The 15888-nt window shown below is 44.7% G+C and overlaps 1 protein-coding gene across 1 annotated transcript in view; it reads right to left on the bottom strand.

The window, feature by feature from the left end:
- The window catches only part of LOC119466353 (uncharacterized), a 40524-nt gene extending 27673 nt beyond the window's left edge, over positions 1–12851 (bottom strand). Inside the window, exons 1-4 of the mRNA XM_037726861.2 lie at positions 12722–12851; positions 6374–6498; positions 4235–4311; positions 3050–3089 (exon numbers count right to left, since the gene is read on the bottom strand). Coding sequence (XP_037582789.1) covers positions 3050–3089; positions 4235–4311; positions 6374–6498; positions 12722–12787 — 308 coding nt within the window. The 5' untranslated portion in view covers positions 12788–12851. The remainder of the gene's footprint in view (positions 1–3049; positions 3090–4234; positions 4312–6373; positions 6499–12721) is intronic.
- Between the last annotated feature and the right edge of the window lie 3037 nt (positions 12852–15888).

Below are 15888 nucleotides of genomic sequence, written 5' to 3' on the forward strand. Positions count from 1 at the left end.
TCGGCACTACTACCTTTTAACAACACCCATACGCATTCAAGAAACGTAGTAATCATAATTGGTAAACAGGACAATTCACTTTTTATAGCCAAAAAAACACCCCCGCCGCCGCGATTTGCTCTATCGCAGCGAAAAATATTATACGAAGCATGTGTAAGAAAAATGTCGTCTGGTACATCGTCTGTAAGCCACGTTTCCGTGACAGCGATTACTGATGCAGAACACGAGTCCATAAGCGAGGAAAGTGGGACAATTTACGAGAGGATGCTTCTTATATTTGTATAAAGGAAACACAATGCAATTATCACGACTATGCTTATATGGTGGTGGCAAAGAAAAGTTAGTTGATTGTGCTAAGGCAGGCGGATGATTGGGTCATTCATCGCGACTTCGCGAGGCTCGATTTTCTACTTGTGGTGCACCATTTTCGGACATTTGCAAACGAACTGCGCAGTTGGCATCCGAGTCCCAGACGTAAGCGTCATTATTTACAAAAAGCTTGTTGAAGACAAGGCAAGAATGATCACCCTCTTTCTTTATTGACTTTGAGAACTGCCAAAGTTTACAACACCTATTGCGCACAGCAACCGAGTATTCCCATGCTATCCTGAATGTGGTGTCCTTGAGCTTGCTACCATTGCGTAGCAGTGTCTCTATTTCTTTTTCATTGTAGAATTTCGCTATTATTGGCCGATTTTTCTCATTTGAGAAGCGGCCCAGGCAATGGGCCCTCGCAATAGACTGGATTGAAACACATAGTTTGTTTACACAAAATTCTCGAACTATGGTCTCGGTACTTTCCTGCGTTTCTGAACGGTCGGTGTCTTCAATGCCAAAGAACTATGCATTCGACCTTCGTGAACGGTTTTCTAGGTGATCAATTTTTTCTTGGAGTTTGCTAACATCGTTGTTGCAGGTTTGAGAAGGCTGTTTACAGGGCATAGGCACAGGTTTAGATTCAAGGTCATTGACGCGTTTTGTAAGCGTATCTAAGTCTCTTTTAAGGGTGTTATGCATTTCTAGAATTTTATTGACAGATTGCAAAAGGCTTGTATTATTTGCCTCTAGACGCAGGATCGCATTGCACACTGAGTCAAGCTTCTCTTCTTGCGCCTTTGACATCGGACTGGGGTTCGCCTCAATATCATCACCCAGCAACAAGAACCGCCATAGGCACATCGCAACTGTTTGAAAACGATATATCCAATGGTTCGTTATATACAGTCGGACCTTTATATATAACAAATTATCAGAAGTTCCAAAAGCTGGGCGAGTTAGTATGCATTCATATTTCCTTAAACAATTTCTTAAATACAAATTATCATATACAACCAAGTAAACAGAATTTTTCTGGCAGCATGTAAATAATACATGCTTGTAAAGAACGTTAGATATAATGAAGGTAACTTCGTGTCGGATGCGACTGTACTTAAATAAGAGAGACGTGCTTAGAGGTACCAAAGAGAAAAGAGAGCTTATATAAACTTATATCATCATCATCAGCCTATATTTTTATGCCCACAGCAGAACGAAGGCATCTCCCTGCGATCTCCAATTACCCCTGTCTTGCGCTAGCTGATTCCAACTTGCGCCTGCAAATTTCCTAACTTCATCACCCCACCTAGTTTTCTGCCGTCCTCGACTGCGCTTCCCTTCTCTTGGTATCCATTCTGTAACTCTAATGGTCCACCGGTTATCCATCCTACAACATTACGTGGCCTGGCCAGCTCCATTTTTTTCTCTTAATGTCAACTAGAATATCGGCTATGCCCGTTTGTTCTCTGATCCACACTGTTCTTTTCCTGTCTCTGAACGTTAGGTCCAACATTTTTTGTTCCATAAATCTTTGTATGGTCCTTAACTTGTTCTCGAGGTTCTTTGTTAACCTCCAAATTTCTGACCCATATGTTAGCACTGGTAGAATGCAACGATTGTACACTTTTCTTTTCAACGACAGTGGTACTCTCTTATCTCTTTGGCACCTCTAAGCACGTCACCAGCTTTCCACATTTAACACACATACTTTTTATTATTTTTTTATTTTTACTACGACACTCCTAATGCGAACACATTAAAATCCTGCAAGACTGAAAGACAGGTGGCAACACCCTATAAATTATGAAGTAGTTCTTTGCGACGACAGAGAGAGTGGTGGTGGAAATGGCAGACCATGACTTGAGTCATGGCATGAAAAGGCAGCTGTAAAAAAGCACGAGCACAAGACGCAGGAAAAGAACACAAATGCATACCTGCCATCTTTTATGATTTATTGTAAACTGTAGGATTTTTAGCACTTGTCACAATACTTATACTGACACCAATATTTATACGATTTTTCATTCGTGTCTAGTTCGGGGGAAAACAGATTCCAAGAAAGTACAAATACAGCTGCTGACTGATTTTTTCAAACCCATGGCCTACTTCAGATCTACCAGCGGCAACAACACCAATTTACAGAACCAAGATGTAACAGCAACCAAAATTAGGGCTGCCGCTATGTGAATATTGCATGAATAAATGTCCTAAACGTTTCTGTTTGTCTGTGGCACAGATCAATCTTGCTGCAACTACAGCGCAGAATGCCCGATCCCAGAGTCCCTACACAACAAAATCTTCAAAACTTTACTTAACAAACACCACCTTGAGTAATCAAACTAATTCTGTACACACTTCAAAAAGATCTGAATTTCTCGACTTCGACTACAGTATTTTTCATATTCTAAAGTTGGAAGGTTTGAAAGTGCCTCTTGTGCCTTGTATTGAACTATGCCTACCTTTTCCAGCCATGATCCCTTACTAAAACTTGCTCAGATTTCTGTCATTCTAAGCACAGAATGCGTGCACCTGAGCAGCTTGTGTTTGTCTGCATGCATGTGTGCTCGTTATAACATGGCCACCAGCATTTCTTACTTTCACTTGCTCACCCAAGATAGACGAAGAATAGTGAATCATCCGTAGCATAAATTGATTCTCCCTGTAAATGGTAATCTCCTTCACATCATATGTGCATAGAAAATTAAGACTCCTGAAGTGATAAACTCGAACTTACTTCTCCAGGATGTGGAACTGCTTCTCATGGAATGACAACTCTGAAAGCAACGAGAAGACGTCAGTTAAAATAATGAAGGTGAAGCAGGGACAGCATGTAACTGCAGAAAACAATGTTGATGGCAGAACACGGCTAAGAAAAGCACACGAAAGTCTCTACATGACAGCAATGCTCACTGCCAAAAATTATGTAGTTTAATGTACCGAAGTACCAAAGTAGCGCACAGGCTATGACAGGTGCTGCCGGAAAGAAAGTAACGCGCAGGCTATGACAGGTGCTGCCGAAAATTGAGGGGGGGGGGGGGGATAAATTTGACCACCTGGGGTTCTTTTGTAAATCTAAGTATGTAAATCTAAGCATAGGTTTGCCTACTCACTCATAAACACACTGACACATACTTGCTCCATGCGCACTCGACAGGCGTGAGCTACAGCAATAGCAAGGAAGAGCAAGTGAATGTCAGCGAGTGTCGATGAACTTGACAGGACGAAGGAGGGCAGGAGTGAGTGCTACTTAACATGAGTATGCACGAGTCAGTGACGGTGACTTTAAGTGGACTTGAGCATGAACACGGGTGCAACCGAGAGAGGATGTGAGTGAGTATGTAGGCGAGTGCCAGTGAGTGGGAGTAGGACGCAAGCACGAGTGGTCTGGTTGCCGATTAGCTTGATTGGAAGCGACTATGAATGCCAGTGCGTCTTTTCGAATTTCAAAAAATTGTTTTAAAAAATGAGAAATTTCGGAGCCTAATTAAAAAAATATAAGTAAAACCTCGTCAATTCGAATTTCACAGGACCAGCAGAAAGCCAGATCTAACAAAATGTTGAATTATCGAATGTCTCAAAAAAAAAAGAAAAAAGGCTTGCTACATCAAGATGCCTTTATTTCAATAAAGCTTGTTTCTGGGCTAGTTGGTTCATGATGATTGTCGGAGTTTGCCTGGAGTGACAAAGGACGAAGTCGAAGGCAAATCCACGTACTACCCCGTTATTCCCATGGTGGTTGAAATGCCACGCTTGCAGCTGCCCCACACACTAGCGCCACAGTTCCCCCTAGTAATACTATTTTTGTACAAAACTCTGAGTAAAGGTACTACCACACAATGGTCGAGCTCAGAAACCATGCCACGTGCACATAATTTCTATGAAGAGAGAGAGAGAGAGAAAAATGTAGAACCAAGCTTACCTCTTTGCGCCTTGTCTTTAGCAAGGGCTTGCCAGCTCTCACGGATCTTCTGGACATATGTCGTGGCAGTTTCAGAGCTACATTGGATAGTAAAAAGAAGAAAAGAATAATGCTGCATTCAAACGAGCTTATGTACCGGGTTAAAGGAACACTAAAGGCTAATGTTAAGTCAACGTGGGCTGTTAAAATATCATTCCTGAAACTTCACAGCGCTTGTTTCGTGCCAAGAGAAAAGACTTAGTTTAAGAGAAAAATCACGTCTGAAGGGTCCGCATACCTCTAGCATAATTCAAATTGCCCGCCACAGAACAGAGAGTCGTGACTTTGCATACACCATCACCGCCCTTTGCTTGTTGTCAGTGAGTAAAATGGTGCCTGACAGCTGGCGCTACGGCTTCTTGTGCAAAACGCAAGAGTGCGGCCGGAAACCGAGACAAGACAGAGCCAACATTACGAGTGAGGAAGGGAAAGCCTGTGCCAAATCATAGGCCTGATCTTCGACGTTTGTCCAATGGGCCTCGTTTTCTAGTACTTGCAGTTTGTGCGAGTTTCATGAGCCAGCAAAACCACAATGTAATAGCGTAACTCACGAAACGCGAAAGCATGGGTGGCGCAGAGTAGAGCAAAAATTAAATCTTTCAACCACCTGCATTGTTGTCAAGAGTAACATAAAAAAGTTATTTTTTCCTAAGAACTGAATAGAAGTAGACAAGTAGCACTTTCTTCCATCCTATACTGCAATGCGATTATCTTTTTGTTCTGAGTCGATGAGTACTAGCGACAGAGTTATGAGGAGTCACTACGTCATCGGGCTAGTACTTGAATGTCCCGGTCGAGTCTCAAATCGTGTCCTGTATTTACCTCCATTTCTCGATTACAGTCAACAACCGATTTTTCGAACTCCATAGGGGACGCGAAAATGTCCGAAAAAAACGAATGCATGCCTTTCACTGCCCCCAAGGGCTCAAATTGCCACAGGCACGTCCAGAATGGCTCTGAAGGCCTGCCAGTACACTTATTAGGCGTATCAGCGCTCGTACTGCGATAGAAAACGGCGGGTGCAAGTGTATATAATTAAGGAATACATACCGCGTCCCCTGACAATTGCCCCTTTCCACTCTTGGTATGCTTCACTGAGTAACACCGCTGTATTGAGGCAAAGCCGACTTTCGGGAACCGGCATTATGCAATGTGCCGCACTTTCCGAGCTGCCAAGACATTGGCGAGGATTACAAAGGCGGAGTCAGCGCCATTGCTCACAGCGGCGAATTGTTTCAATGAGAAACACGGCACCGAACAGAAGGAAGCTTGGTAGCGAACGTTGAAGTAGCTAGACCTAGCGTTGCTGCAATGGTGTCTACGGCTGCCAGCGGATCTACGTGCAAGGGCACCAATTCGAGTAGTCGAGAAAATCAAAATGGCGGGAGTGGTGGCTACGAGTAATGCCGTTTTGGACCTGCGGTCATGGCAAAAAGTCGAGAAAATCGGACGGTGAAGGGTTTTTTGCGTCCGGAATTTCAGACATTCTTGTACATTGACTCCATAGGGTACGTGGCGGTGCCGCGAAGGCGTCCTAATTATCAGGCATGTCCGAAAAATCGGGCATCCGGAAAATCGGTTGTTGACTGTACTAAAGCCCTGTTGTCGATAACATTAACGCCTTAAGACTTTCTCGAGCATTGATCTATCATTTTAACTTGACTTAAAAGACCTGGTGGAGGGTTGCTCGAGTTATTTGTGCAGTGCGCTGGGTAAAGGCTCCTGAAGTGTGTGAGGATTGTTCTCGTACACGTGTCTTGGAGTGCACTCCACAGACGTTATCAGCTGAACTACAGGTCTTGCACTATAATATCGCATGTGAAACTGCAGTGTCATTCACAATTATCATCATATCATTGTTTATTTTTTCACTGCACAGTCACTTTTTGGACACCCAATACAAAACTATACTTTGGCATAGGATTTCCAAGGAGATGTTATGACTGCTCAATATATAGACAGTAATCAGTAATGGATTGTACGTTATAAACATTTCCCAACCTTCATAATTTCCATGTGCTTTTATGTATGAGAAGTGCATGGTACGAGTTTCACCAACTTTGAAAACATGTGCCAGTGCAATGAGTAACAGGTACCAACCATCCTTGGAGATTCGGTACGTCGGCACACAGCGACTCCCACTGTTGCCGCAGTGAACGCCCTTTGAGGATGCGCTGCTCTAGGTGAGCTACGTCTGCAGTCAACTTTGACACCTGCTCCGTGATCTGCAAGAAGCACATTGCACAACTGCGTGAATTTCAATTTTTTTTTTTGGTTCGTCAAAGTGCGACAAGAGAGGAGGATCCAGCAGACAACTTTACTTACATACGGAGAATTCTTCCTTGGACAGCCAAATCATGTTAAGACACACACACAAAACAAAGCAGTGCTAAAGCATGACAGAAACAAACAGAAAATGATTAGGAGAGGCATTAACAATTTCTTTTTCCTAAATTTCATGGCACATTAGATCATGTTGATGAAGGTTTCAGAGCTGAAACGCCCGAAAAAATGCCTGCAACTGTATCACCGAAAAATGTGTTCGAATTCTTTACGTGAATGCAAGCAATTCTGCTGAACCACGTTAATGCAGATTTCAGGATTCAAAAAGAAATGTCTTAAGTTAACTGAATGTCAAATTAATGAATGTGTCATGATAACAGTAAAGGAATGCTGACTACATCAGCAAGCCTTTCTTTACTGAAGTGATCCATAACCCTTCTTAATGTCTTGAACAATATCAGTGCAGGAACTGCTATTGTCACATCGTGACTGATAAGCACTCACAGTAGCGAGGGCATAGCAACTTTGTTTGCAGAGAAGCAGCACAAGATACTAACACACATGCAGTGTTTATCTTTTCTTCGGTGATCGTATTTTACCTGCTAACAAGTGTCAACGCTGTTGCTCAGAGCAGATCGCGCTTGCATGAATAGAAATTTTACCAAATGTTGTCGCCAATTCTCACACGAGAAAATATATTGTAATCAAACTGCATGCATGACACATACAATGGTGTACATTCTAGAATGTACATGGCATCAGAAATTATGCAGGAATGTTTGATGAGTCATGTATAAATAGCCAATGCGCTTGACCCATGGTTGAGTTTTTGCACTTGACCCATGGACGACCGACGAGCGTGCTTGCCGCTGTCTCTGATACGATTAATCTCATTGATACGATTCTGCGTAATATGTTTTTTGGGATAATACATATTCTTTTTCTTTTTCCAGCCAATGAATTTCATATGGTTGATACGGTCGCGTTTTCTCCTGAAATTGGATAATACGACTGCAAACTGGTATTTCTGAAACTCGTAGCTTTATATTCAAGTGTATCAGAATAAATTACATTCCAACGATGCACAAACGTATTAAGATCTAACCACACCAGTGAAAAAACGCGCGCTGCACGCCAATGCCATTCAAAACACACGCCACAAACGCTGCCGCAAAGCACGTTTTCTGTGCCGTGGGAGGGATTGGGCCTCAACCGATTTAAATTGCGGCACGCCACAGCGGCAAAAGAGCCATGAGGGAAGGAGACCAATGAGAGCTGACCCAGCACCTCGCTGCCCCTTCAGTGACGTATGTGCGGGAAACTGGTGTCATGCGGACCCACCCGACTGCTATTTTCGTACTCACGTCTGGTGTCAGCCGAACTACTTGTTTCGCAATATCGTTTCCTAGCATCAGCTTTCGCTCGCGCTTGTTTTCGTTGGCTTTTCAAGCGAGATTTTCGTGCATTCACATGACTGACGAGCCTACTTTAAGATTCCTGAATAAAAGTGTGTTGGCTGCGGTTCGTGTGCTGTTGAGCTATGCTGCTCCGCATAACACACCTGTTATGCGGAGCAGTATCACTCAACGCCAAAGAGAGCTCAGCTAGCGAGTTTGTCACCAAGTAAGCCTGTTTTCTTACATTTTGGAGCTTGTTTGGATATTACTATTTTTAGATATTACTGTTTTTGGATGATACATTTTATTTTCCAGTTCCTGCGAAGATAGTATCAACGAGATTCCACTGTACTAATGCTAGACACAACCACTGCAGATGAATCCATGATCGCTATCATGCATTCAATGATGGCGAAAAAGTTTTGGAGATTAGTTAGTAGCCAAAGTAATGTTATATGCTGCAGTAAATGCGATCACGCATTCAATGATGGCGAAAAAGTTTTGGAGATTAGTTCGTAGCCAAAGTAATGTTATGTGCGGCAGTAAATGCGATCACGCATTCAATGATGGCGAAAAAGTTTTGGAGATTAGTTAGTAGCCAAAGTAATGTTATGTGCTGCAGTAAATGCGATCACGCATTCAATGATGGCGAAAAAGTTTTGGAGATTAGTTAGTCGCCAAAGTAATGTTATGTGCGGCAGTAAATGCGATCACGTATTCAATGATGGCAAAAAAGTTTTGGAGATTAGTTAGTAGCCAAAGTAATGTTATGTGCGGCAGTAAATGCGATCACGCATTCAATGATGGTGAAAAAGTTTTGGACATTAGTTAGTAGCCAAAGTAATGTTGTGCGGCAGTAAATGCAATCACGCATTCAATGATGGCGAAAAAGTTTTGGAGATTAGTTAGTAGCCAAAGTAATGTTATGTGCGGCAGTAAATGCGATCACGCATTCAATGATGGCAAAAAAGTTTTGGAGATTAGTTAGTAGCCAAAGTAATGTTATGTGCGGCAGTAAATGCGATCACGCATTCAATGATGGCGAAAAAGTTTTGGAGATTAGTTAGTAGCCAAAGTAATGTTATGTGCGGCAGTAAATGCGATCACGCATTCAATGATGGCGAAAAAGTTTTGGAGATTAGTTAGTCGCCAAAGTAATGTTATGTGCGGCAGTAAATGCGATCACGCATTCAATGATGGCGAAAAAGTTTTGGAGATTAGTAGCCAACGTAATGTTATGTGCAGCAGTAAATGTGATGAAACGGCATAAAGCAGTCTCATGTCACTCCCATATAGTTTCTCCTGATGACTGCGATTATGTGGATCCCACTTCTTTGTTTCAGTTGAATGCTTGTGCTCTTTTGCAGCACTTGACACTCAGCACGCTCCGAGAGTCGTATGAATTAACTGGTGTGCGGCCAAACACACCTGAATTAACGAGAGTCAAATGCTATTAAATAATGCATGCACTTGGCGGGGCCAGAAGGCGAGTGTGAACGATCCAATTTTCTGATTTAACAAAGGTCAATTTATTGATTTTATTGTAGCATATAGAATGCTGCAAATTATTTCAATAAATTACAGTTATGAGGCTGAACGACAGATTTCAATGAGGAAGAGGAAGCATCTGACTAGCTTAGGTTCTATAACGTACCCTCAAACATAGACAAATGTATTCTGCCTATGGCTATAGCTGAGTGTCATGCTCAGCTACAGCCACAGCCATAAGCCACCACAGCAGTTAGGTTCTATACCCCTGCTTCTTTGAGTATCATGATCATAAGCCTATTTTTAAGTCCACTGCAGGAAAAAGGCCTCTCCGAGTGATCTCCAATTACCCTGTCTTCTGCTAGCCGATTCCAACTTGCGCCTGCAAATTTCTTAATTTCATCACCCCACCTAATTTTCTGCTGTCCTCGACCGCACTTCCCTTCCCTTGGCACCCATTCTGTAACTCCAATGATCTACCGGTTACCTGCCCTATGTATTACACGACCTGCCTAGCTCCATTTTTTTTTCTCTTAATGTCCACTAGAATATCACTATCGTCGTTTGCTCTCTGATCCACGGCATTTTCTTCGTGTCTCCTAATGTCACGCACAATATTTTTCGCTCCATCGCTCTTTGCGCAGTCCTTAACTCGTTCTCGAGCTTCTTTGTTAGCGTCCGAGTTTCTGCTCCATATGTTTGCACCGGTACAATGCAATGAATGTACACTTTTTAACGACAGTGGTAAGGTTCCAGTAAGGATTTGGTAATGCTTGTCATACTTCTTTCAGTACCACAACAAATCTTACTATCGCACACTGCACCTATTTATGGTGGCGACATTTATTTCAAATACCGGATGTGACCACCCCTGAACTGTTGTCTGGGTTCAATATGGTAAACGAGGAGGAATGAAGCATCCCCATGCTTCATCCTCATGCTCAATGTGCACAGCCAGGCCTGTTTCCACAAGAAACTCAGTTGGGCATTGCTTGCGGTTCCGTCGATCTCTGCCCAGATGTGCAAATCGTGGAAGCTTGTGATGCTTCGAGTTTTAGACCTGCTTCTTTATGACATCAGCCTCAATGCCAACCGACCCCGTTAAAAAAAAAAAAGCGGGTGTTCACATCTGCACACATTTCTTTTTCATGCTCTGCATCCTGAAGATAGCTTAGAGATGATATTGCGATTCCCTGCCAAAATGTCCACCTCCGCTGCAGCAACTAAATTTGATATATAGTAAAGTTAATGTTTTGGCTTCTACACGGGAGCCTTGTTCACAAAGGGCTAGTGCTAGAGCTATTAACATTACTAAATCTCCTGTGGTCAGTGTTTAGCCTCATTTTGATCATGTTCCGACTCGACGGGATTCAGTCGTACTCTCGATTTCTAAGAGCTAGGTTTATGCCAATAGCGACCCCTACAAGTTCTAATTTTGTCTGTGCAAGAAAGGCTTCCGAAAAACATTCACCGACGATTACAATACAGTTGAACCCACCTATAACAATATTCAAGGGGCACAAAAATTTCATTGTTATAATCAATAATTGTTATAACTGGGTTGCATGAAAACAATCAAAATAGAGGGATGGCGTAGCTGTTGTGAGAAAACTATAATGGCGGAGAGGCCAGTGCCCCTCCCTCCATCCGGCTACTGATTGTGTTGACTGGCTTAACTGTTCAACTCTGCTTCCCCCACACTCCGATTGCGTGTAACAACACTCAGCTGTCGGCGTTCAAGAATGGCACTGCTATGTAACAACTACAAGGTAGGGTCACGGGCAGAAAGTGGCACACAAGGTCCCTGGTGGCCGGAAAAGGGGCCTTAAAAAAAAAAAGTTGGAGTTTCGCTCAAAAGGCGAACCATCGATTGCAATAGCAAACTAGTGGACAGCTATACAAAGTAAGGATAGTAGCTTCATCGGCCATATAAACTTGTAAACATAGGCTACTAACTAAACAAACAAACATGGTGCCACGTGTGCCCAAGTAAACATGAACGCAACTCACTCGATGACCACGGAAACTCACTGTCAAAACGCTGTAGCGAGTAAGCACGGCAGCAGAAGCTTGCGAATTGCGCTTCGTCCCGCCGCTCGCATCAATGCAAACCAAGCCTTATAACCTTATAAGGTTATCCTTATAACCTTATAAGCCTTATATAACCTTATAAGCCTTATAAGGTTATCGTTATAACCAATAATGAGGCCTGTGGGCATTGTAGCAAGCGGGTTATTTCAAAACATACAAAGGTTGACGATGCAGCAGCTTCTCGTTGTTATAACCGATATATTGTTAAAACCGGTATCAATATAAGTGGGTTCGACCATACTCCCTAATACGAAATCTGAGCGCACCACTATACGTGTCTTCACTTTCCCATATATTGGCTGGCGCGGACAATATATCTTGTGCGGCACGTTCCAAATGGAGTGAAGGGTGGCACAACTGCCTTGCTAATCGGGAGATTGCAAAAGGCAGCGCATGGGTGACGGAGTAGCCAGAGTAGCCACCGCAGGCAGCAAGTGACATACAAGGTCCCTTGATGGCCAGAAAAGGGGCCCTTTAAAAAAAAAAGTCGCAGTTTCGCCCAAAAGGCGAACCATTAATTGCGATAGCAAACTAGTGGACAGCTATACGAAGTAAGGATAGTAGCTTCATAGGCCGTATAAACTTGTAAGCATAGGCATACTAACTAAATAAACTAGCATGGTGCCACGCATGAATAAGTAAACGTGAACGCATCTCACTCGATGACCGCGGAAACTCACTGTCAAAACGCTGTACAGAGAAGCACGGCAGCAACAGCTAGCGAATTGACCTTCGTCAGTTCGCTAGCTGGCATGCGAGGTGTGCGGTGGATGCACTCGCAGCATGCCTCATCAATGGCGTGTTCGGTGAACAGACGATGCGCGCTACTCTGGCGCCATCTTGTAGGGATCGTTGCCGCAGATCATGCCTTGTGCGGCACTACGCTTTCCTCCTTACCCTTTTGCCATACTCTCCTCCCCTTCCCCCCTCTTGTTCTCTTCGCTCTCACTGTCTTCCATCCCCTGCTGCGCTCCACATTCGCTTTTTTATCCTTCGCTGTGCTCGTTCGCTTGGTTACGCCATGGGATGCTCAACGCAAGAACAGGCGCCTAAGAGCTGCGCTCTAAAACGTGGTAGCAGACGGTACTTTATATGATGTGTAGCGCGAACGAGGCATACAAGACAACAGGGAAGGCAAAGATACAACTCCACATTCTTGATAGATTCCGCCATGATGGAAGTCACTCACAGCAGCTTGGCTCTCCTGCTTGTCAGTTAAAGTCCTCGCTAGCCGCTGCAGCTCGTTGGACTGCATCTGTGGTTGGACCAACTCCGCTAGGTCACAGAGGTTACAGTGGCTGCAAGCACGGGGAGGAAAAAAAAAAGAATTACAAGGACACCTGAGAACCCTGGGACATACTCTGATCGCATCAAGCGTTGCATACAGTCAAACCTCGATAAACATATATGAATGTAATGAATTATTGGATAAAATGATGTACAGTGCAGTCCACATATAATATGATACCACATATAACGATATATCGGTTATAACGATGAGTTGAGCTAAGAGTATCAATTTATGCATTAGGGCTATGAGAAAAAAAACATATATAACGATATGTTATTCACCGCAAATCGGATATAACGATTGAAATTTTGCTTCTGGGCGGTGTTTTTCATGCAGAATAATCGTGAAAATTGCGTTCCTACGTTGCCCTTAACTGAGACGGGGTGAAAAGTTTGCCTGCACGTGTTTGTATCTGCCGCCATTACAGCGCATCGCATCCCGCCCGCGCGCCGATTGCGAAAGCCACGGAGAGCATCACAAGTTGGTGCAGCGTGCACAAGATGGCGCCAGCTGCTTCGCGCCCGCGTCGCTGGCGGTCGCGCGAGGAGGGGGCGGAAGAAAGGCGATAAGCAAGGGCAACGCCTCCTCTGGCGAGGGGCGCCTCGCTCCCTGCCGCGCGCTCTCTCAACGAGAGCGGTATTGTGCCGCGGAAGCAGCGGGAGGTGCGCCCCTTGAAACGAAACTGATTTTGCAAGACTCGAAGAAGTACGAGCTCATGCAGTCGATGATATCGACGATTATGAAAACCGGGAGCGCCACGATCATGAAGGCTAGAAGCAGTGGCCATGCCGATCAAAGGAAAAGGCGGGCTTTGTGCGCCAGGACACTAACCCATGGGTGACACTAACCTGGTGGAAGCCGCTGACAGAGAGATTTAGAATAGGGGGCCACAACACCTGCATCCCCCTAATCTAAAACTCTATTATCGAACTCTGGGAGCACGTCGCTACTGAGGATGTAATAGTGGTGCTTTGATGGAGGAGCTTCTGAGTGCAAATAGAGCTGCCTCATTCTGCGATCGCCCCGACGGGGCGATCGTTGTCGCAACAGACGGCGGCATTGTGCGACGGAGGCGACGACGGCAGCAGCAGTGACGAGATTGACAAGTCTTTGGCACCAACCCCAAGGTTCAACCAAAGTGCAACGTCGTCAATCGAGCCGATCATTGAATTCATGCATGCTAAATTATAGCCGCCAGTGTTCGCGCAGCAGATAGACGCGATGCACACGGCGGTTGTGAATCCGAAACTTCCGCGAAAGCAAGTGCAGATTTCTATTTTAGCGTGCCTAACGATTGAGACGCTATTTAGAGGTATAAATAAATGTTTTATGTTTCACAGCGTACTTATTACAACGTCGATTTCTTTATGCAAGTGGCAGTTTCAGTTTCGGGACTGCAAAGGTATATTCATCATTTGTTTTTTAAGGCAGTCCAGATACATTAGCCGACGGATTTTTCAGACTTCAAAAATTCGGACTTGTTGGATATTCCGGACTTCACAGATGTACCGTCAGGATTCCCATAGAGCTAATGCATTTTCGCGACCGATTTTCGGACAAATCTAAGTGCCAATGTTCGATTTTCCGGACTAAATCGCTCGCTCCGAGCCACGCTGCCCGATCTTGGGGGCCGCCATGTTGGATTTTCCGCTGGCTTGGCCGGGCTTGGCTTCCAGTGCCCCCCTGTATAGCCTTCAAGATTGGTAGACGCACGCTATCCTCTCGTCTCCGAAGCCATGCCCACTCTTCCTTGGCCGACAAAACGTTCCAAAAAGCGGCACTTGCTTTTTTTTTTCGGTCAGCTCCGCACTATCGTCATTATCGGTTACGCCCTACCATGTGTGCGTTTGAAAGCTTGCCTCGCGCACGCGAGAGAGGAAGGCGGCCAGAAGCGCGCGTACTTCGTTCGCTCGCGGGGCACGGGGAGAAGGCGACGGAGTCGGTCGGGAGTTGCGTTCAGTTCGTGCGACTGCTGCCACGCAGGCACCGTATCTTCAAAGCGGTCTGCTATGTGGCCGAAGTGTGCGCCCGCGGGGGACTCATCTTCAAAGCGATCTGCGATGGGTACAAAGGGCGTGCGCCGAGTGCCAGTAGCTTCGTATGCACTGTGTTTTTGTTCTCGACGTTCACGTTGAAGCGAGAGAATAGACAACGCGAAGGTCAATTTGCCCGCGGTCATCGAGCGAGATGTGTTCATGTAACCTGTGCACGCGTGACACCGTGCTTATTTAGTTAGTAAGCCCATATTTACAACTTTATACGGCCGATAAAGCTAACATCCGTACTTCGTATTGCTGTCTATTAATTTGCTATCGCAATCGATGCTCCGCTTTTTGGGCGAAACTGCGACATTTTTCTTAAGCCACTCTCAGCCTCATAATTTTTTTCTCTTGGGGGGGGGGGGGGGTGGAGGGGGCGAGTTCTTCGGACCGTTCGGTTTTTCAGACTGCTCGATTTTTCGGACCATTTTTCAGTCCCGCGAAGTCCGGAAAATCGGTCGGCTACTGTATAGCGATTTCTCGTTCTTCTCGATTTCGTCATAAGTGGACTGCACTGTATATACAAAATTTGGTTAGCCATGCTTTATTTCAAGGAATATTGACATGTGTACTCCTTTACTATTTCTCCGGTGACCACTTTTCACCGGCTATCAAATGTTAAACGTTATTGCTCGTCGCAGGACGCGCTGTGTATAACGGAAGTTTCTCGAATGTTATCGGTGGTTCTATCCGTTGTCTGTTGTCACCGGACTTTGTGTAATCTGATCGTACGTGCGACATGACTTGTGTAGTACTTTCTGGAAGGCACACAGCACCAGCGATTGCGCTGGAACCTTCGACGAGTCATGTATAGAAGCCGACACGTTTGACCAGTTGGTCACATTTTCGCCAATCGCCAACTTAATGCACAGTGTAGTTCACGGCTGATCACCCACAGACTTGCACGCCACTTCTACGGTCCCGAGTCTATTCTGTGCAATCCCTGTCGAGTCACTCGATAAGCGGCAAACTTCTTGTGGCAGTTTGAGGAAATTTTTGTCATGGGAACATTGCCTAGGCTGTTAG

This window comes from Dermacentor silvarum, chromosome 10 (genome assembly GCF_013339745.2).
Source record: "Dermacentor silvarum isolate Dsil-2018 chromosome 10, BIME_Dsil_1.4, whole genome shotgun sequence".
NCBI classification, from domain to species: domain Eukaryota; kingdom Metazoa; phylum Arthropoda; class Arachnida; order Ixodida; family Ixodidae; genus Dermacentor; species Dermacentor silvarum.